General features: G+C 46.2%; 1 protein-coding gene across 1 annotated transcript in view; it reads right to left on the bottom strand.

Moving 5' to 3' along the window:
* Positions 1-22,390, bottom strand: part of ncam2 (neural cell adhesion molecule 2) — a gene marked incomplete at both ends in the record, with an annotated part of 251,101 nt that overhangs the window by 14,476 nt on the left and 214,235 nt on the right. The window contains 8 exons of the mRNA XM_080520194.1: positions 1,968-2,142; positions 3,584-3,705; positions 3,808-3,927; positions 7,593-7,766; positions 8,963-9,059; positions 10,077-10,264; positions 13,386-13,536; positions 20,817-20,962. Coding sequence (XP_080376320.1) covers positions 1,968-2,142; positions 3,584-3,705; positions 3,808-3,927; positions 7,593-7,766; positions 8,963-9,059; positions 10,077-10,264; positions 13,386-13,536; positions 20,817-20,962 — 1,173 coding nt within the window. The remainder of the gene's footprint in view (positions 1-1,967; positions 2,143-3,583; positions 3,706-3,807; positions 3,928-7,592; positions 7,767-8,962; positions 9,060-10,076; positions 10,265-13,385; positions 13,537-20,816; positions 20,963-22,390) is intronic.

Raw genomic sequence — 22,390 nt, 5'->3', positions numbered from 1 at the left:
GCACCAGACGTCTCCGATACCCAACGCGGCACATTTCCTTCTGATTGTAAATTTAGAAATTAGCACACAAAGGGAAAAGGACTGCAGCGTGTTCGCTTCTATAACTGGATTTGTTTCCACATTTCCCTCCCCGTTCTCCTTCTTTCTGGGCTCGTTGCCTCGACGTGCCGCCGCCCGCTAACAAGACAAGACAGCCAATCGAAGAGTACCCAGCGTTTCTCCGTTTGGAAAGTGGCTCCACTTTTTTGAAACCGCGCTCGTGGATGGCAAATGACAAAACCAACAAAAAAAAGATCGAACCGGCTGTCTCGCGTCTTTTCTCGTTACCTGTGTGAGTTCTGTGCGAGAAGACGACGAGATACGGGATTTGTCGGACTTGAACCCTTCAGCTCAAATGGCTGCCATTTTGTTTCAGACGGGCTTGAGTCCGGCGAGCCAACTGGACAATTCTCGTGATGCTCTCTTTCTTCAAGTTGGCCACTTTCAACTTGGCAATGGATTTTGGATTATCTTTACACACTTAGTCCTCAAGACATAAGAATCTCTGGGGGTTCAGGTCCGATGCATGCGGAGGCCATTCGGGTTCCCGGACGATTTGGGGGTCATTGTTGCGAGTGTCCTCCACAACGTTTCAAGCACCTCGCCGGAACGTTCCGAACAGCGACTGCATTCGTCGCCCATTTTTTGAAGATAATCCTCAATCCAGTGCCGGGTTGAAAAGATCCGCGCCATCCAAAGGGAAGAGCGTCTGAACAACTTGGCTCGCCAGATTCAAGTCTGAAAAAATGGCCGTCGTTTGGTACGACGCCTCCGAGAACCGAATCGTCTGAGTGTTTCATTGTTACTATTTCAACTTTCAGGAAATCGAAACTTCTTTCTTTTTTGTCTCAATGATCATTTGCTACGTACCGTATAACCCGTGACGTATAGACGCCCTAAAGTCCAGGAGCCTGAAGACAGGCGTCCACCCTTGTGGATGCGATTCGGTACTTTCCGTTTACGTTCAGTAAAAGAGTAATCGCCGTTTTAGTGCACAAGATCTCCACATCTGCGTTCGGCGGCAGAATGAAAAGAAGGAACGGAGGAGAAGAAGAGAGGGAGACTTTACAGGAGAAAACTGCAGCCCCGAGGCTTTTTTTTCTCTTCCCCTCACTCGTGGTGTGTTGAGTTTCTTTGAAGCAGAACTTGGTGTGATCTCAATGTTTCTGCAGGAATCACAAGATTCAAATATACCCAGAAGGCATCGCATCGTTCTATTTATTATTATTTTAACAGTTTGAAAACCAGGCTGGTGAAACTTTATTCCTAAGCGACTCCAGTTACTTATAGAAGGTAGGGCCAGTGGCAGATGGTGATTGGAGGTTATATTTTTTTGTTTATTTTTTTATCAGTACAAGTTGAGCAATACTGGTTTCGTGCCCCTTTAAGCAAATATTCATTGATACGTGACACGCCCATTTACGTGACAATGTTGTGAAAACTTTTCGTAGCGTTTACGACAATAGTTCGCAGAGCCACTGAACGTGCAACTTTTTGAAATAAAGAAGTGGAGCACAGTATGTTTCCAAACGTTTCCATGCAGATGGGAGTTGGTGTATTTTCACAAAGTTGCATTTCGTCCCATTTCCATGGTGACAGACATTTTGACCTTGGGGAGCCATTTTCAAAAAGTTGCACTTTCAGTGACTCAGAGTGTAAACGGACATCAAAAACTTGTCCATTTCGACTTGGGAAAGTTGTGTGAAGTTTACCGGTAATGTATTGATGAATATTTGCCTAAAAGCGACACAGAGGCAGTATTTCTCAACTTAAACTGACAAAAAGCAAAAAGGTAAATAAAACCGTCGCTCATTTCTGCAAAGGCAGCATGAAACAGACCCGAGGCTTTCGTCTTCCGCCGACACCGAACAATCTCACAGACTCGCCGGGAACAGGAAGTGTGGGCACTTCCTGTCTCGCGCTCTTACCTGTGATGTCGGGTTTCTGCGGCATGAAGAACTGGTAGAAGGTGGGCTCCGACAGGCCCTTGACGTTGCGCGCCGTGATTTCCACCTCGTATCTGGTGTTCCACTGCAGCGGCTGCAGAATGGCGAAGTCGTTGGCGCCGGGGACGAGCTTGGTCATCCACTGCTCCTCCTTGTCCTGCGGGACGGAGACGAGAGGCGGGGGGCGGGGGGGGGGGCGGTCAGGGGGGTCGCTTTTGTCCAGATATTACATTGAAATAAAGTTGGGTTTTTTTCTGCACATGAAAAAAAGCTCTGATCTCCTAAGAAAAAAAAGGAGGTAAACAAGCAAAAAAGTTTAAAATAGCTTGATAATGCAAATAAAAGATGGACAAACTAAGACATTTAAAAAGAGAGAAAAGAAAATGTGAGAACACAATCAAGATTGCTGAGAAAATAAAAGTAGATAAAAGTTGCAAAACTTTTTGAAAATGCTCCGACTCCATGGCAATGGGCGGTGGGGAAATGCAACTTTTCTGGAACGTGGGAAAATGCCACTTTTTGAAAAACGCTCTGACATCATCTCTGCAGAAATGCTTCGATGTTGTCTCCATGGAAACAGGGGAAAATAACTTTTTGAAAAAGCCTCAATCCCATCGTGCAAACGGAAGAAAAAAGGAACTTTATGAAAATGCTCGCACTCCGTCTCCATGGAAACAGGGTGAAAAACACAACTCTTCTGTAAATGGAACTTTTTGAAAGCGCTTTGACTCTATATCCATGGAAATGGGAGAAAAAGCAACTTTTATGAAATACTTTCAGTCCATCGCCATGAAAACTGGTGAGAACACAAACTTTTTAAAATTGCTTCTGGTCTGTTGCACATGTGCTCCCTGACCGTAGTCAATAGTTGTTGTGCACATGCTCAGTAGCTTCATTACAAAAAAAAAACCAAACCCTGCATTTCCAGATAAAGGTAGAACATGCAAACTCCACCGCCTGGAATCAAACTCCACTGTGCCAATTGAAGAAAAAAAAAATCTTAAGGAGGAAATAAGTGGAAACATAATGAGATGTAATGACTGTCTTTGTAAAGAAAACATCAGCACTGCTTTGTTTTCCTTCGCCACCCGGAGGTCAATCAGTTTAATTACCTGGAGTAGAAATCCCCAGTACTTTCAGTTATACTCATTACCTCCAGCGCCAAAGGTCACATCCTGTAGAATTATTCTAGAAGTGGAGCTAATCGGGGCGCCGATAACTGTGAATTACGACGTCGGGTCAACTGGAATTTACTCAAACGAGTGAACAGGAAATTTAGAAAGCAAAGATGAAACAATTTGAAAATCGTCGATTTGAAAACGGCGCGACTCAATACTTCTATATGCGACGGTTTCTGCTTGATACGAGCGTACACGCCGGGACTCACCCTTTTACGTCTCACGAGCCGATACTTTGGACGAAGGGTAGGGTATCGGGAGTTCCGATTGGGATCAGTCGATATCGGATTATGGCCAATATTAGCGCTTTGTGATCGATCTGGTATCGGTAGATCCAGATCGATCTTGCAACGTCATTTTGCAACGTCGGCGCTCTAATTTGAAGATTCCGACTGCAAAAGCGTGAAGAAAACGACTCACGGTCTTGTACTTGACGATGTACTCCACGATGGGCATCCCTCCGTCGTCCTGCTTGACCAGGCCCAGCCGGTAGGCCTTGCCCATCCCCCGCTGGCCGTGCACCGCCGGCGGACTCGGCTCCCCTGGAGGATTCAAAGCGGAACTCGAGCCGGTTGTGCTTTTCCTTCCTCCGCCCGTCCTCTCCGCTTTCAGTCCAACGATAAATGTGGAGGGCCGTTACTTACGGATGGGCAAAGTCTGGAAGCTCTCCATGTGGCTGAACTCCCCCTGGCCCTTCCCGTTGACCGCCGCCACTCGCACCTCGTACGTGGTGTTGGGCTCCAGACCCGTCAGGACCACCGTGGCTGCAAAGAGACGACGTGTCGATCAGAGACCCAAAGACCCACAGGTGGACTTTCTGGTTTCTCAAGTGAGGTGTGAAGTTTGCGAAAAGGGTGTGCGTGGGGTGTGTCTCCAGGTGTCCAGGAGTCCGTAGAACTCCGCTTAAGCGTTGACGTTAAAGGTGTTTCAAGACACTTTGACTCTGTCGCTATGGAAATGGGGGGGGAAAACACAACTTTTTGAAAGTGCTTCAACTCCAACTCTATTGAAACGGGGTGAAAACTGAACATTTTGAAAGCGCTTTGATTCCCCCTTCATGGAAACAGGGTAAAAAAATGTTTTTAAAAATGATACTTTTTGAAAGTGCTTCAACTCCATGGCCTAGAAAATGGGATACAAATAAAAGCAACTTTTTGAAAGAGGTCTGTCTCTTTCTACATGGAAGTGGGGGAAAATTTGACTTTTTTAAAAGCGATTTGGCTCCGTCTCCATGTAAATGGGGAATATTCTACTTTTTAAAAGCGATTTGGCTCCGTCTCCATGTAAATGGGGAAAATTCTACTTTTTTAAAGCGATTTGGCTCCGTCTCCATGTAAATGGGGAATATTCTACTTTTTAAAAGCGATTTGGCTCCGTCTCCATGTAAATGGGGAAAATTCTACTTTTTAAAAGCGATTTGGCTCCGTCTCCATGTAAATGGGGAAAATTCTACTTTTTAAAAGCGATTTGGCTCCGTCTCCATGTAAATGGGGAAAATTCTACTATTTAAAAGCTATGTGACTCCGTCTCCATGTAAATGGGGAAAATTCTACTTTTTAAAAGCGATTTGGCTCCGTCTCCATGTAAATGGGGAAAATTCTACTTTTTAAAAGCGATTTGGCTCCGTCTCCATGTAAATGGGGAAAATTCTACTTTTTAAAAGCGATGTGACTCCGTCTCCATGTAAATGGGGAAAATTCGACTTTTTGAAAGCGATTTGGCTCCGTCTCCATGTAAATGGGGAAAATTCGACTTTTTAAAAGCGATTTGGCTCCGTCTCCATGTAAATGGGGAAAATTCGACTTTTTAAAAGCGATTTGGCTCCGTCTCCATGTAAATGGGGAAAATTCTACTTTTTAAAAGCGATTTGGCTCCGTCTCCATGTAAATGGGGAAAATTCGACTTTTTAAAAGCGATTTGGCTCCGTCTCCATGTAAATGGGGAAAATTCGACTTTTTAAAAGCGATTTGGCTCCGTCTCCATGTAAATGGGGAAAATTCTACTTTTTAAAAGCGATTTGGCTCCGTCTCCATGTAAATGGGGAAAATTCTACTTTTTAAAAGCGACGTGACTCCGTCTCCATGTAAATGGGGAAAATTCGACTTTTTAAAAGCGATTTGGCTCCGTCTACATGTAAATGGGGAAAATTCTACTTTTTAAAAGCGATGTGACTCCGTCTCCATGCAAATGGGGAAAATTCGACTTTTTAAAAGCGATTTCCCCATGTAAATGGGGAAAATTCGACTTTTTAAAAGTGATTTGGCTCCGTCTCCATGTAAATGGGGAAAATTCGACTTTTTAAAAGCGATTTCCCCATGTAAATGGGGAAAATTCGACTTTTTGAAAGCACTTCGATTCGGTCTCCGTGGAAACGAGGGTAAAATACAACTTTTTGAAAATGCTCCAACTGATCCAACCAGGGTTTGAAACGGTCAACGCAGTCTGTCCAATCCTCCAACCCCAACTGCTCCTGCAGGTTTCCTCCTGTTTGAACTTTCTATTTAAAAGTACTTTGAAATGCCTGTGTAGTACCCGGTACTTTAGGAATAAAGCTGAATTGATTGTCTGATTTAGTAACAACCACAAAGTAAAAGTAAAAAAAAGGAATTTCCAGATGAAAGGACTGTCAGGGATCATAAAGAGTCTTAATCCTATAGGGACATTGAGAATGGGCCTTGTGCTCCACTGTTACTGTAAATGACTCCGATTATTGAATGAAATAAACAGGAAATCTCATTATCAGGCCGCATTACGGATTCCTATTTAAATCCCACCGTCGCCAGATTACATTTGCATAACGGAAAAGCCCGGCAGAGAGTCGGCGAGTGTAATGAGCTTGAGTGAAAGTTGTTTTTTTTTTTTTTTTCCCCCTCCTCAGTCAAATTAAATACTCCAACGGTAATAGGTGCTTTTGCAGTTCTTTTAGTGGTGGAAACTGGAAACAAATCCAGCAATTTGCAGCTCGCGCTCGGTTCATTCGCGGCTATAAGCAGACATTTCAATTTGGGCAGAGGCATTGGAATGAAACGCGTCCAGGCGTCTCATTATAGTCGAGAGGTTTTGTGTGTGTGTGTGTGTGTGTGTGTGTGTGTGTGTAAGGATGTTCTGTGGAGAGTATCTGAAGTGGTCGCAGTGATTACGCGATGCCACTTGACGGCTTGTAGTTTTAATATTTCCGCGCTAATTTGGAATAAACAGTCAAATTTTGTGAAATTCATCACGTTGCGTGTGTGTTGCCCATGTTGAGGCGCGAGCCGCTCGGTAATTCTCGCCACGTCTTTCCTGTAATTGACTCTGAAATGAGGGATATTTGTGAAAAGCCCTCCAGGTTTTGGTCGGGCCTGCTGATCGCCGCGGCGATTCGTCCTTTTCCACGCGGTTCTACGACGAAGGGGTAACGACAAAGTTAAAAAAATATATATATATAAAATCTGTTGGCCAATATTTAATTCGTTTATGTCACATTTCTGTTAAAAGTGTCGCGCATACGTAAATGTTTGAGAATTTTTCAAAAAGACCCGTCTCTGGCGACTCCTAGCACTGCTGGGGTGTGAACTTCGGTTGACAGGGGAATACGCAACTTTTTGAAAGTGCTTCATTTCCATCTCTTTGACTCCGCAGCGACGTGTGGAAAAGCAACTTCATGAAAGTCCTTTGACTTCTTGGAATTTGGGGACAATGGAACTTTTTGAAAATGCTTTAACTCCATCTCTGTGGAAACGGGGGCAAAAATGCAACTTTTTGAAAGCGATTCAACTCCACAGAAATGGGAGAATAAGAATCTTTTTAAAAACGCTTTGACACCAGCTCCATTGACATGGGGGGAAACGCAACTTTTTGAAAGCACTATGTCTCCGTGGAAATGGGGGAAAACACAACTTTTTTGGAAAGAGGGGAAAATAAATGCACATTTTTCAAAGCGCTTCGACTCCATCGCTATGGGAACCAGGTAAAGCACAACTTTCTGAAATTGCTGCGACATTGCGCACATTTTTGAAAAACGCTTTGATGCCGGAGAAAACACAACTTTTCCCAACGGCTAGCCTGTTTGGAGTAAATATTTCTTCTGCACATGCTCAGTGCCACGACTCCCGGTCCATGTTCTCCTGGGACTTGGCACTTTTTTTTTGACAGTCACCGTAACAACAATCCAACTTGGTCGTCTGTCCGTGGTAATGTCCTTGTACTCCCGTTGTTACTGTTCATGACGTATTGTTCTGTGTGTGTGTGTGTGTGTGTGTGTGTGTGTGTGTGTGTGTGTGTGTGTGTGTGTGTGTGTGTGTGTGTGTGTGTGTGTGTGTGTGTGTGTGTGTGTGTGTGTGTGTGTGTGTGTGTGTGTGTGTGGTTTCATTACAAAAACAATCAACGGCGTTCAGTGTTCTTGGGTAAACTCACATTTCGACACACCTCGAATAAAGACGCTACTTACTCTGGACGCTGTGGGACCTGACGTCCCTCCAGTCCTGCGACCCCACCTCCTTGTACTGGACCAGGTAGTAGCTGATGGGAACGCCCCCGTGAGAATCCGGCTTCATGAACGTGACCGTCGCCAGGCGCTGGGAGACGGCCGAGAGACGGACCGAGTACGGATTCGACGGTACGTCTGGAAACAGAGTCGTCATGGCAGCTAAGTACACAGAGGCCGCTCTCTTGAGTCTCTACGTCTTTACTCGCCCACGGAAAACAATCCGCCTCTCATTTATTGATCCATTTGGTCACAATATGCTTGTAATTTGACACCGGCCTCAATAGTCCAGTCGAGTCTGCATGTTCTCCCTATGCACGTATATATCATGGACGGATGCTAACATGCAGAAAAGATATAAGATATAAGAAGGAATCGCATGTAATTTGACGCCGGCATCGTGACAAAATCCAGTTTGCTTTTAAATAACTATTATTTGAATTCTACATTTAAAATCGCCCTTACGCTTTCCCGAAAAAAACTGAGGTTGTGCGAGTTTTTACAATGATTTATTTTTCTGTCATTTAAAAAAAAACGAAAAAACAGACACGCTGTCGTTTGGCGAAAACAAATCAAAACATCACGTACACATCGTACAAAAAGATAAAGGCACTTTGAATCCGGCGCTCTGCCTTCTGCACCACTCATCACTCATAATGGCGCCGGACGCGGGACATCACCGCCGCAGGAACGGCGGCGAAGCGACGTGAAAAGGCGGTAATTCATCCGGTTCGGCGGGGGAAGTGGAACATCACTCAGCGGCATCTCTCGTTTGCCCTTCCGCCTGAGAGTCCGTCTCCACGTGTCCACTTTAAACATTTACACACGACGCTGGCGCTCAACTCCAACTTTCTACTCTGCGCCGGTGCCTTTCCTGCTGAGTTTGAAGTGTCGGAATAACTTGAAAAAAAAATAAAATTGCATTGTTTTTCTGCAAGACAACATATCAGGTCAGCTTTTTTTTTTTTTTTTTTTTCTTTCCTCCCCAGCCAGGGCAATTCAATCTGCACTAAAGATAATTGGACTGCACTATTGTGTATTCGCCCGCGCTCCCGTAAATTAGGGGGTACTTCAGTAAATAGCGATGGTGGGGTGGGGTGGGGGAGGGTTTATGGTAAATCAGCCGGCACTATTTGAGATTAGGCGAGGTTGAATCGGGGATGGGACCTGCCGCGGAATTTATCTTCCTGAGAATTGCAAATGAGGCCATTACCATTAGCAGAGAGGTATGAGGGTTACGGAGGAGGGCGGCGAGCGGGGCCCTGACGACGCACATTTTTTTTGGGACTTTGAAATTAAGTCGGCGATCAACCGGCTCGGATTTGCCGACTCACCAGCCTGGGCCAGGATGAACTCCTGGTATCGCACGCCGATGTTGTTCCTGGCTGTGCAGTTGTAGCGGCCGAAGTCCCTGTCCGACATGGGAGTGACCTGGATGGGACGAGGCGAGAGGAAAAGAACATAAGCCGGCATTTCTAGATTTTTTTTCACATTTATCTCGTTGGTACGTTACGTTCAAAGTTTATTTCCCCCAAAATCCAGCTTTTCCTTGATTTTTCCCTCCATTTGCATATTGGAGCCGAGGAGCTGCGTTCAGAATCTGCTGTGTCTGTGTGAGCTGGACTGGCTCCGCCCATCTATGGGAAGAGGAGGACATACTTCCTCTCGTTGCGCCATGTGCCAGAGCAGAGCTGCCTAATTGTGGGAGGAGTCAGAGGGGAGGAGCCTACCTTGATTGTGATTGGCTAAACCTCCGATGACACTATATAGGGTTTGATTTGTGATTGGCTGGTTGGAGCAGCACACTTTTTAAAACCTGGAACAAGCCAGGGGGAGGGAGGACACACTTTCTTCACTTCTGGGACGTCGTTCCAGGCATGAAGACAATTATTACTGTTAGAAAACCTTTAGAAAGTGAATTTTGCATAACATGACCCCTTTAAGGTCTATTTTCTCTGTTAAATGGTGCCACTTTTTTTGGGGCCACGCATCCGTCATCCATATTACTTAACAGATCGTCCCAAGATTTCAGAACAATCTGGAGGCATGAGACGACGGCTAAATCCCCATTGGCACGACGATCCACTCTCTCGTTGCATTTTGTGGCTCCGTTTACACGGCAACGGTGCTCCCAATCACTGAAAGTGAAACTTTTTGTGAACGGATCCCAAGGTGGAACTTTTTAAAAATGTGTCTTTCTAAAATGCTTCAAATCTGTGTCCGTGGCAACGGGAGAAAACGCAACTTCAAAAAAAATTCATTCTAACTACATAATTTTCAGTGTTTCTGGTATTTCCATAGAAGCAGACATAGTTTTCCAAACTTTGTCAACGTGAACCTTTTCTCAAAACGGAAATGTTAAAAACGATGCGTTTTCACTTGACACGTGGCAGCAGCTTCATAACGGGGGTCCTAAAGTCGTTCTTGTGACACTGGACCGGCACCCACCTCCAACACGGACTTGCCGTCCGCGCTGTACACCCGTGTGTTGCCGGTCCCCTCGGCGGAGATGGTGAACCGCTCTCTCCTCCACAGCATGGTGGCGGGCGGGTTGGACATCACGTCACAGCTGATGTTCACGGGATTCCCCTCCCACGAGTAGTAGATGGTGTGGTTGGTCAGGAACTTGGGGATGTCTGTCCCAAAGCACAGCGAGAACAACTCTTATACACACCTCATTTACAAACAGTACGGTATTGGACCCATTTTCGTGGGCTTCCATTGACTAAAGTTGTGGATGGTACCGACAGTAGCCAACTGTTCGGAACCCTTCCTATTAAGATACTTAGCACATTGGCACGGGTTCCATAAGGAGCTAGAACACTGCTGTTTGCTGATTGGTTGTAGCGACAGTCATCACAAGCCCCCGAGATCTATCTGGTATTGGCAAGTAGCCAAAGGATAGGACTGGTATCAGCACTTGCAATCGGCAAGAAGCTTGAGGTTAGTACTTGTATCGGCACTCGGTACAGGCAAGTAGCTACAGGTTAGTACTGGAATCGGGACTTGGTATCAGCAAGTAGCTAATGGTTAGTACTTGTATCGGCACTCGGTGTCAGCAAGTTGGTAAAAGTTAGTACTTGTATTGAAACTCGGGAATTCCAATTAGCTGAAGGTTAGTACTTGTATCGGCACTCGGTACAGGCAAGTAGCTAAAGGTTAGTACTAGAATCGGGACTTGGTACTGGCATGTAGCTAAAGATTAGTACTCTTATCAGTGCTTGGTATAAGCAAGTAGCTAATGGTTAGTACTCGTATCGGTACTCAGTGGAGCAGTACGAAACGATCAAAGATAAAAAAAAAAACAACAACTTTATCAAGACTTGATCCACAAACTCCTTAAAGAGGGCCGATAAAACATTTCACGAACGCTTCCCTAAACCCCCTCCGCAATTCTCAACGGAAAAAGAAAACGTATGTTTGACTGAAGCCACTTCACGCGAGGTGTGTGAGTCTCTATTACCATCGTTTCCACCCCCCCCCGAGAAGAAAAGACACCAACAGAAGCTCGTTTGCTCCGGCAAATACAAAAAAAAAAGGGGGCAGTAATGGCAGGATCACAGCGGCGGGGCTGGAGTGCGGATTTCTCCGGGCCCAGCTCAGTCGGAGAGGCATTACGCTCGTTTTGTGCTCGCTCGCAGGATTCCATTAAAGAGATTGATGCCCCGGCTCTCTGTCACAACCCAGGACGTTGTTATCCCCCGCAGCCGGCACCGACTTAGTAAATGAGTTCATTAGTTCGGTGGCGACGGTTCACTCGGGCCTCGCCACGCCGCGTCTCTCCACTCGCGTCGACTTGTGAAAACAAAAAGACGTTCACATCTGTTTATGCCCCCCCCTCCTACACAAAAATGCCATCGGACCTTTCTTTTCCCCACTTTCCAAAATGTCAACTTCTCAAGAAATGTGGTGAAAAAACAAGTTTTTCTGGGGGAAAAAACCCAAAAGTGGACGGGGAAGAAAACGTCAAGTTGCATCACTACTCCATCAACGCTTCGAAAAAAGTAGGGATGCACCGATTCCAGTATCACATATCTAGTACTTATAAATGATCCCCAATACAATCCCGAGAGTATTACAATGAATAGCCTTTGCATATCGTTTGGATATAGAGTATGGATTAGACTATATAACATTTAATGAGTACTCGTATCAGTGATTGGTATCGGCATGGAGCTGCTTCTATCGGTACTCGGTATCGGAAAGTAGTTCAAACTTAGTAGTGGTATCGGTACTCAGTATTGGTAATTGGTTAATAGTTTAATACTGGCATCAGCAAATAGGTAAATGTTAGCACTCATATAGTTACTCGGCATCAGCAAGTTGCTAAAGGTTAGTATACATACATGTACTCAGTATCAGCATGCAACTAAAGGTCAGTACTGATATCGGTACTCAGTATCGCCAAGTCACTAACGGTTAGTACTGTTATCGGTACTCAGTATCGGCAAGTCACTAAAGGTTAGTACTGTTATCGGTACTCAGTATCGCCAAGTCACTAAAGGTTAGTACTGTTATCGGTACTCAGTATTGCCAAGACACTAAAGGTTAGTACTGTTATCGGTACTCAGTATTGCCAAGACACTAAAGGTTAGTACTGTTATCGGTACTCAGTATTGCCAAGACACTAAAGGTTAGTACTGTTATCGGTACTCAGTATCGGCAAGTCACTAAAGGTTAGTACTGTTATCGGTACTCAGTATCGGCAAGTAGCGAAACATTATTACTGGTATCGGTATTTGGTATCGCAAGTACCTAAAGGTGAGTACTCATTGGCACTCAGTATCACAAGTCGCTAAATGTTAGTACTGGTATCAGTATCAAGGAAGAAAGTAAAAGTTATTGTGTGTACTTGTATTTATTATTTAGAAAAGTGGTATCGGCACATCTATAGTGGTTTTTTTTTGCTTGAGCTTCAAGGTGTAATCACTGCTCTCCAACCCCTGCTCAGAAAAAACAACAACTTTCCATTGGAGCACTTCACGCCAGCGAGCTGTTCTCATAATGAACCTAATCACTCCAAGGCCAAAAAGGAGATCTTTGCTCCAGAGCTCATTAGGCAGAGGAGAGCCCCCCCCCAACCCCCCCCAACAACCAGCTCTGAGGAATGGGCACACTCATGGGGAAGCAGGGGAAGCTGTCAGCGTGGAGGGGAGAAAAAACCAACTGGATGCATGATATCCACTCACTAATTAACCCTTGTGGAGGCAGTGTGTGTGGCGGAGTGGCTGCAAGGGGCTGTTAGAGGACGGCGGTTGTTTATAATGTTCGGCACAGAGTATGAAAGGAATTACTAGAACCGAGCGGCGGTGAACTTTTGAACTCCGCAAGAGAGCAAAGAGCTTTGCGGATTTTTTCTTGCATGGTGACTAAAGACCAATTCTCCGGGTTCCCCTCTGGGGGGCGACGGCCGGCGATTTGCGTCGGACTGAATAAACAGTTTGCCCAATGGACGCCGACTTACAAACGAATGTAAAGTACGCCAGATGGCTCCGGACTCCTCGCATGAAATATCAAGAACTTTTGGGAATGAGGAGAAAGCATGCCGTCCGGAAGTGATAATATTCTCGTTACTGTGATTGCAAAGTGCTTAAAGCTACCTGGAACCCCTGAACTCGCTTGAATTCAATGGAAAAAAAAAAGAATTTCTGTTCAGATTTGGTGTCCGTTGAAACAAACAATCCACAGTTGGACGGAAACAAACGTTTAAAGCGTAAAATGAATGACAGGTGGAACAGTGCCGATGCCGTCGCTCACACTCGATATCCAGGAACATGCTCTTCTGATGGCCGCCGATCCTGCTGAGCGCCTCGCAGTCGAACCGACCCAGGTCGCCCAGGCGCACGCCGCTGATGGTCAGCACCGACTTGCCGTGGCGGCCGCGGACCTCGAAGCGCCCGTCGTGGCTCTGGAGAGGCAAACACAGGGAACGTCACGGGGGCTGCTTTGGATAGAATCTAATGTGTGCATAACAAGACGTGCAAAACAAGCGCCCCCCCCCCCAACGTCCATAAAAGCCTCTGCGTCGAGTTCCGCCTCGGTAAACAGTCTGTGCGGTAATCAGCCCGTGTTTGCATCTCTGGAAAGGACGGCGACTCAAAAGACGTTTAGCGTCGTGTTACCGAGCCGGAGAACAAGGTCAGAAATCCTCGCCGTGAGAGGCTGTTTGCCGGAACATAATTGCTATTTACATTTCTATAATTTCCAAGCGGGCTGCCGCGCTAAGTGGTTCCCAGAGTGAAAAGAATCGTACAGTTTATTTCAAGCGTGCCGGGATAATAAGGCGGAAGCATCCGGAATAGTGTGTCCAAACTCTCCCAACTTTCCATCCCGGGATTGAACGACGCGGCCTCCGTCGTGGGCCCGCCGCGCGCCGCGCCGCCGATTTATTACAAGGTCATTACGTCTGTGTGGAGACAGACGGTGTCAATTTGAAGCTACGGGTCAATTACGGCAGACGAGGCTATCATTCCTGTAATCGACGTTCCCTCGTAATGAGAAAAAAAATAAAGAAATAACACCCCGGGAGAAACGGGATGCTGCAAGATTCAGAATCCTACCGTCAGATATCTGCTTTTCACTTGTGTCGCCTGTAGACTCACAATTAACGGACATCTGAAGGTCATTTTTTTTTTTGTATATTTGTGCAAATAATTCAATTTTCTGGTCGCCAAGCTAGTTTCTAATTCCTGAGTTCTCCTTCACTGAAAGGCTCTCAATATACAAGAGAAAATCCGGAATAATCTTCCTGATACACAAAGGTTACGCAACTCTTCTTCTTTATCAAACATGGTGGGGAGTGCCCTCCGAAAGGCCCGTTATGGCGGCTCTCTGTCCCGCCAACGAGAAAAAGAAGAAGAAGAAGAAGAAGAAGCTCTCAAAGGCGAGCATCATCACAACGAAGTGGCTTACATAATCGGAGATGAAGTCCTGATTAGTATTATGTTAATTCAGAGGAAGTCAAAGATGCAGTTTCATGATGAGGATGAAAACACCCGTTTGCCCCCCCCCCCCCCCCCCACCCTTGTTGGCGCCTCCTAATTAGTCGATTAATGTCGACGTAAATTAAAAGCTTTTATGCGGCAAAAATAGGGCAGGACTTGTTCTGCTTAAGGCCTGAGAGTTAATGTTGGATTGAACTCAAATTAGAATTAGAACACCCCCCCCCCCTCCCCCCCCAACTAAGACGAGTCGAATCAGACTTCTTGTAAGGCTATTTGGGAACGTCCCACAATGCTTTGGGAGCCTTTTTTGTAGCTTCGGTTTTAATTAGCAGGATTTTTGTTGATGTTTTTTCCGCGTAAAGTTTTGTTATATGAACATAAACTGTGTCTTTTGTTGCATTTATGAAGTTTCATTTACAACTTCCAAGTACATTTTCAGCTGTATTTTGCACCTGTTTTTAAAACTTTCAACCTTCTTATTCGAAATCTTCTTTTTTTTTTTATACATTTTGACAGTTTAGCTGTTTTTTTAAGTACAGTTACCGCCCAGATTTCATTTTATAGTCTTTTTAAGGATTACGCCAAAACTACCTTTGACAAACATCACAAATCTGTGATTGCTCTTGTTTTTGATGTTTTTTTCATTTTTAAAGCAATTTGTTCTATATGTATTGTAGTTTTTGTCCCTTTTCAGTTATTGAACCATTTTAGCCAAGCGTTAAAAGTCCTTTTGAAAACGACTTTGTGTGCCACAATAAGAGCCCCTCCAGAAAGAGCCTGGTTCTGCAGGTTCCTTCCTCTTAAAGGCAGTTTTTCCTTTGTCTGCTCTACTTTCTCATGTTAAATTGTTGGTTTTTCAGTGTAAAAGTTCCTTGAAAGGAATAAATAAATCAAACTAAATCTCCCTGGCGCTGCCCACTCGTGTCTATTTTGACTCGCACCTCCCTCCACAGATTTCCGCTGTATATCCGAGCACATGGCGAGTCCTCCCGTCACCTCGCCTGCCTCTAATACTCATTATGTGTCTAAGCCTCCTAAGACCCCCCGACCCCCCCCCCCCTTGGCCCTGAAGAGAATCTCTTGTTGCTTTTCTTCCGCGTCATCCTATTTACAAATGGCTTATCTTCGCTCTTATCGCCGCGACACCATCAACCAACGGGGTGAAGCGGCAATCCGGAGGCTCGGTCGCGGGGCTCTTTGTGCCGCCGCCGCCGACTCGGCTTGTTTTCCTCTCCAGCTGAGGTCAATAGGATCGTGAGTGTGTGCTGAATAGGAATAGAGGGTGGCGGGGGGTGGAGGGTGGGGGGTGAGGGTTGTTGAAACAGGAGAAGGAGGAGACGGAGAACGAGACGAAATCTTCCAGGAGAGAGAGAGAGAGAGCGTCTGAGTCAGGAAATTACTCGCTAACCCCCCCCACCCCCCTCCACCCCACCACCACCTCCACCCCTTACACCCCCCCCCCCCCCACCACCACCAACTGACAGGGTCTGTGTCTAGAGACCAACCCGGCCGCCAAAAGCAGAGCCTGTTTGTTATGCAGCTCAACCCGACGGCAGAGGCAACGGGCCAGCCAGGCGCGCGCACACACACACACACACACGCGCACACACGCACACACACACACACACACACAGCGACCAACAGCAGCGCAGAGATAAAAGGAGGTGCGGCGAAGTGGAGGGCGAAGCAGCAGAAAGATGGATGAGGACGGAGCAGGTGAGCATCCTCTCCCTATCTGATCCTCCGATCCTTGAAAACCAAGTAAGACTCACTTTCTCCCACGACGTCCTCCAGACTGCTAATGTCGGTTCGAGCCGTCGGATTTGTTACACCGCCTCAAAACCCAACATTAAATAACGACTTTCCGAGAAAAGAAATAGGCGGGTGGGGTCACATGGGGGGGGGGGGGGCAGCAGCCAATCATTGGGTAAACACAGTTATTATCTATTTTGGACGGAATTCTGCAGGTTGGGAAACAGCAATCTCTTCGGGTTTGGGTCACGCTTTAATTAAAAAATGCCTTTTTGGTTGGAGCTCAAAAAGAAAAAAAAAAGAAAAGCATTGTAAAGAAAATATTGGGCTCAACGTGAACTTCGCTGGCTCGCAATTTAAGGAGCTGCAATGTTTTTGTTTGAAGTTCAGCCAGAGGTCTTCCACACGCCGCTCCGGAGCCCCGTGTGTCTCTTTTGCGGATCCAAGAAGCTTTTATATTTATCATATTCACATTTAACACTGATTTCTGGAAATGATGGAATCGCTCGGATAAAAACAGAGAAAGAAGGTAAAGTAGCCAGAATTGCTATCAACAAATTCAAAAGAAAAAAGCACTAAGTAGTTAAAATAAGAGGGAGAAATTTGTCAAATTAAATTAATTCTAATTGTTGGCAGAGCCTTTTTCAGAGGAAAGGGGAAAAGAAATGATACTGACTTGTCAAAACATGTTATGTTGTTTTATCAAGTGTTTACATGTAAACAAATGAGTTCAGAACTAATAAAAACAATGCTATTTAAAAGAAAACGTGCTCCTCGAGTACCAGTGGTTGTCAAGACCACCTCACCACAGACCAGGACTTTGAGAGGCGGAGACAAAAACCAAGACTAAGACTTTAGGGGTCAAAACCAAGAGAAGACCAAAACCACGACTTTAAGGTGTCGAGACCAAGACCAGAGTAACCCAAGACCAATACTTTAAGGTGCTGAGACCAAGACAAGACCAAGACTCTAAGGGGCTAAGGCCAAGGCAAGATCAAGACTTTAAGGTGCTGAGACCAAGGCCAAGACCAGAGTAACTCAAGACCAAGACCTTAAGGTGCTGAGACCAAGACCAAGACCAGAGTAACCCAAGACCAAGACTTTAAGGTGCTGAGACCAAGACCAAGACTTTAAGGTGCCGAGACCAAGACAAGACCAAGACTTTAAGGGTCAAGACCAAGACTCTAAGGTACTGAGACCAAGACAAAACCAAGACTCTAAGGGTCGAGACCAAGACCAGAGTTACCCAAGACCAAGACCTTAAGATGTCGTAACCAAGACCAAGACCAGAGTAACCCAAGACCAAGACCTTAAGATGTCGTAACCAAGACCAAGACCAGAGTAACCCAAGACCAAGACTTTAAGGTGCTGAGACCAAGACAAGACCAAGACTTTAAGGGTCAAGACCAAGACTCTAAGGGGCTAAGGCCAAGGCAAGACCAAGACTTTAAGGTGCTGAGACCAAGACCAAGACCAGAGTAACCCAAGACCAAGACTTTACGGTGCTGAGACCAAGACCAGAGTAACCCAAGACCAAGACTTTAAGGTGCTGAGACCAAGACCAAGACCTTAAGGTGCTGAGACCAAGGCCAAGACCTTAAGGTGCTGAGACCAAGACCAAGACTTTAAGGTGCAGAGACCAAGACCAAGACCTTAAGGTGCTGAGACCAAGACCAAGACCAAGACCTTAAGGTGCTGAGACCAAGACCAAGACCAGAGTAACCCAAGACCAAGACTTTCAGGTGCTGAGACCAAGACCAAGACTTTAAAGTGCCGAGACCAAGACAAGACCAAGACTTTAAGGGGCTGAGACCAAGACAAAACCAAGACTTTAAGGGTCAAGACCAAGACTCTAAGGGTCAAGACCAAGACTCTAAGGGGCTGAGACCAAGACAAAACCAAGACTTTAAGGGTCAAGACCAAGACTCTAAGGGTCAAGACCAAGACTCTAAGGGTCAAGACCAAGACTCTAAGGGTCAAGACCAAGACTCTAAGGGTCAAGACCAAGACAAAACCAAGACTTTAAGGTGCCGAGACCAACTGAAGACCAAGACCTTGACAATATGGTCACGACAAGACCAAGACGGCTCTTGACTACTACAAAACCGACAGTCGAGTGCGTGTACATCATTGCAGTGGTCTTAAAGACAGTCTACGGTCCATTCACACACACACACACACACACACACACACACACACACACACACACACACACACACACACACACACACACACACACACACACACACACACACACACACACACACACACACACACACACACACACACACACACACACACACACACACACACACACACAGAAAGCCTGTCGTCGGTAGAAAAGACGTCCACGAGTGCGTGGCTGCTTTGATGAACGCCCTCCTGGACGACCTTGCATTCACCAAACGTCAGGCCTTTAAATGAAACCCTCTAATGCCGCCTCCTGTTTTTCGTCCGGATGTCGGCGAGTCCCGCTAATGAGTGTCTGAAAGGCTCGGGTGAGACAAAGGTGTCCTAAAATCCTCTCGCTCTGGAGCGGGAATCACTGGAACAGAGTGTTACTTTGTGTTCTCACGGTCACTCTACAAATGGGTCTTGCTCTATTCATATTGAGAGAGAATTTTAAAAAAAAGAAAAAAAAGTACTTTCTGTGTGAGGTGACGGCTAAACACCGTGTTTGTGATTAACAAGTAATTACTTCTACTCATCAGAATGAAAGCGTAATTATCCCCGTCTGCTTTCGGTGCAATGTGACTCGTTTGTTTCGGTTCGGGCTTTTCGAGATTATTTACATTGATTCCTCAAAGAGGAAACTTTTTGATTTAGATGTCACCTTCCCCGACTCTCCGCGAGCTCCGACAATGAACAGACGACTAAAAGCGTCTTTTTTTTTTTTTGTATTTATTTATTTATTTATTTATTTGCCTCCCCTGCCGCCCGCGGCTATTATTCACCTCGTCCATAAAAACAGACTCGCAAATCAAAAGACTTGAAAGAGCCGCGGCCATTTTCTTGGAAAGAAAGTAATTATTCTTGAATGACATGCCATCAATGTCAAACCGAGGCTGGAGGGGGAAAAACCCGAAAAAACAAAAAGTGCAAAAACAAAAACAAAGATGGCAGCCGTTCCTTTTGTGTGCGTGTGTGTGTGTGTGTAAAAAGGTCACGGCGGAGATAAATGAACGTGTGCATTGGCTCGAATCGCCACGGCTTGATGAATCGCGGCCGAAAATGAGAGTAAGTGCTTCTCTTCCCCCGGCAAATGCAATTATGGAAATGCGTGGCGCAAACCAAACACACCTAAACATACGCGCAAGACAAAACAGGCGGCGCCGCCGTGATGGATGGCCGCAGTCATGGCGGTTTCAGGCGCGACGCTCCTCTCTCAATTTGCTCCCCAATCTGCATATCCAGTCGCCACACTGAGCTTCAACAGCTTCGTTCTACTCACGGCACTTTGCCACTTTCACTGTTGGTTGTTGTTGGTTTTTTTCCCCTCGCCCCGCTAACGCCACGGAGAGCGTAGATTCGTTGATTCACTCCTGCGCTCGGACGGGATTATTGATTCTTCCCGAACAGACGCGAGCGTTTGGAGGAGTCAAGACTTCACGAGAGTTACCAAGAAGAAACCCTAAACCTAAAAAGATCAAGAGGAAGCAAAGCTGAATACTTCATCATGTAGACGCCTTGCACCCAAACGCCGAAGTTGTTAAAAGGACACCTAAAATAAAATAACATGGAATTCCATTTAAATGAATACAATTCTTATTCACCGCGATAAATTAAATATACAAAGTAAAAACAATGTATAATTGAAATTTTATTGTGGAAGTATTAAAATGAATGAATATTAAAAATGTACACATTTTATTATGTCATTAAAATTAAGTACATCTATCTATCTATCTATTTCTTTCTTTATCTCTCTCTCTCTCTATCATCCATCGATCTATCTCTCTATCTTTCTCTATCTATCTCTCGCTCTCTATCTATCTCTCGCTCTATCTCTCTATCGCTATCTCTCTCTCTATCTATCTATCCATCCATCCATCCATCTCTCTATCTTTCTCTCTCTCTCTATCTATCTATCTCTCTCTCTCTCTCTCTCTCTATATATATATATATATATCTTTCTATATCTCTCTCTCTTTCTCTCTCTCTATCTCGCCATCTCTCTCTCTCTCTAATATTGTTAATAGTAGTAGAATATAAAAAATAAAAACATATTCTATAGATAGAGAGATAGAGCGATAGAGAGAGAGAGAGATAGAACTCCAGGAGAAATGTATTAAAAAAAAAAGCAAAAACGCCGCCACACTTTCCTCCCCTTGGCTCGTCACCGGCGCTCCGGCGACCTCTGAAAGTAATCAGAGTACATCCCTCCTGTCTGAGCCGATTGCGCAAACGTGCGGCGTTTGCCCTCCCCCCGTCCCCCCCCTAGCGCCGACCGCTGCCGTGTCGCACCGGGCGGACTCCCCCGGCAGGCGCCTACCTTGTCTCCGTCGGCGAAGGCCCGGCCGTCGACGGCTCGCCGCCACGAGATGTCGGGCAGCGGCTCGCCCTCGGCCACGCAGGAGATCATGGCGGCGCTGCCCTCCACCGCCGTCACGTTCTTCAGCAGCGTGATGTGGGGCTGGACTGGGGGAGAGAAGAGGAGAATGGAGGTGTGAGGGGGTGGAGGTTGGGTGGTGGTGGGGTGGGTGGGTGTGGGGGGGGGGACACTCCTTGGCCTTCATGACAACACAGAACTTTTGCAGGAGTTTGAACTTGTTTGTTTGGAGAAATATTGATTTTTTTCTTTTTTTCATTCTTTTGTCTGGAAAGATGCTTCTTGAGCATCGGTAGCTTTTGGCGATAAGTTGCCGTTGGGGGGGGGGGGGGGGGGGGGGGGTACGGTGGTGGTGGTGGGGGGGGGGGGGGGTTGTGGTGTTCCCAGCCCGCCTCCTCCCGATAAGGTGCTCCGAGCGAGCCCCGAGACCCGAGGCATGTCAAGGGCACCGAGCATGTCACATGAATCATGGATTACTGCTCACACACACACACACACACACACACACACACACACACACACACACACACACACACACACACACACACACACACACACACACACACACACACACACACACACACACACACACACACACACACACACACACACACACACCCTCCACTGTACAGCAGCAGTCTAATAAGCGCCGTGACGTCTGCAGATTTACACGTTGAAAAAATAGGACCTGCGTCGACGTGATCGCGCAAGAGCACAACATCTGGAAGATGAACACGAGCGGCGCCGCAATTTCTGTGTTCGGTAGGGGAAAATCTTGTGGTGGCGATTTTTCAAACGGAGCTCACGGGTGACAAACGGGCCGCCGCCGCCGCCGCGGTTTGCTCGCAGGTTGACTTTGGCTGCGCCGAGGCCAAGAGACACCGTCACGAATCGTATGGCTCCTCTCCGACGGACGGAGTTCGGGGCGTCACGTCGCGGCCCTCGAGGGTGTTTGCGAAAATCCAGCGGGAAGGAGAAAGTGGATGGAAAAGAGCGACTGGTGGATTGGAGGCTTTTAAACGCCGGCCCCCCCGGGGGGAATCCTGGGAGTGTTTTGGCAATTTCAAACAGCCCCGGACCAACGCTCTCCTGGGATGTTGGGAGCTTGTACAAACACCGGGTCTCACACACACACACACACACACACACACACACACACACACACACACACACACACACACACACACACACACACACACACACACACACACACACACACACACACACACACACACACACACACACACACACACACACACACACACACACACACACACACACACACACACACGGTGCGAAACCATCAAGGACCATCGGTAAACAGATCAATGCTCCAGGAATAGAAAGTGGTTGACAGCATTATCCCAGGCAATGCTCAGTTGTCGGTCGAATCCATTTCACAAAGGCTTTAAAAAAAGTGTCGATTTAAACACACGATTTTATTTGAAATCTTTGTTGCTTCTGTCTGCGAATTGCGATAAAAATCCTTGTGTCATAACATCTGATAGAGACTGAGG

This window comes from Blennius ocellaris, assembly GCF_963422515.1.
Source record: "Blennius ocellaris genome assembly, chromosome: 24".
NCBI classification, from domain to species: domain Eukaryota; kingdom Metazoa; phylum Chordata; class Actinopteri; order Blenniiformes; family Blenniidae; genus Blennius; species Blennius ocellaris.
The sequence above is the reverse complement of the archived record's forward strand: the minus strand, read 5'-3'. Positions and strand labels throughout refer to the sequence as shown.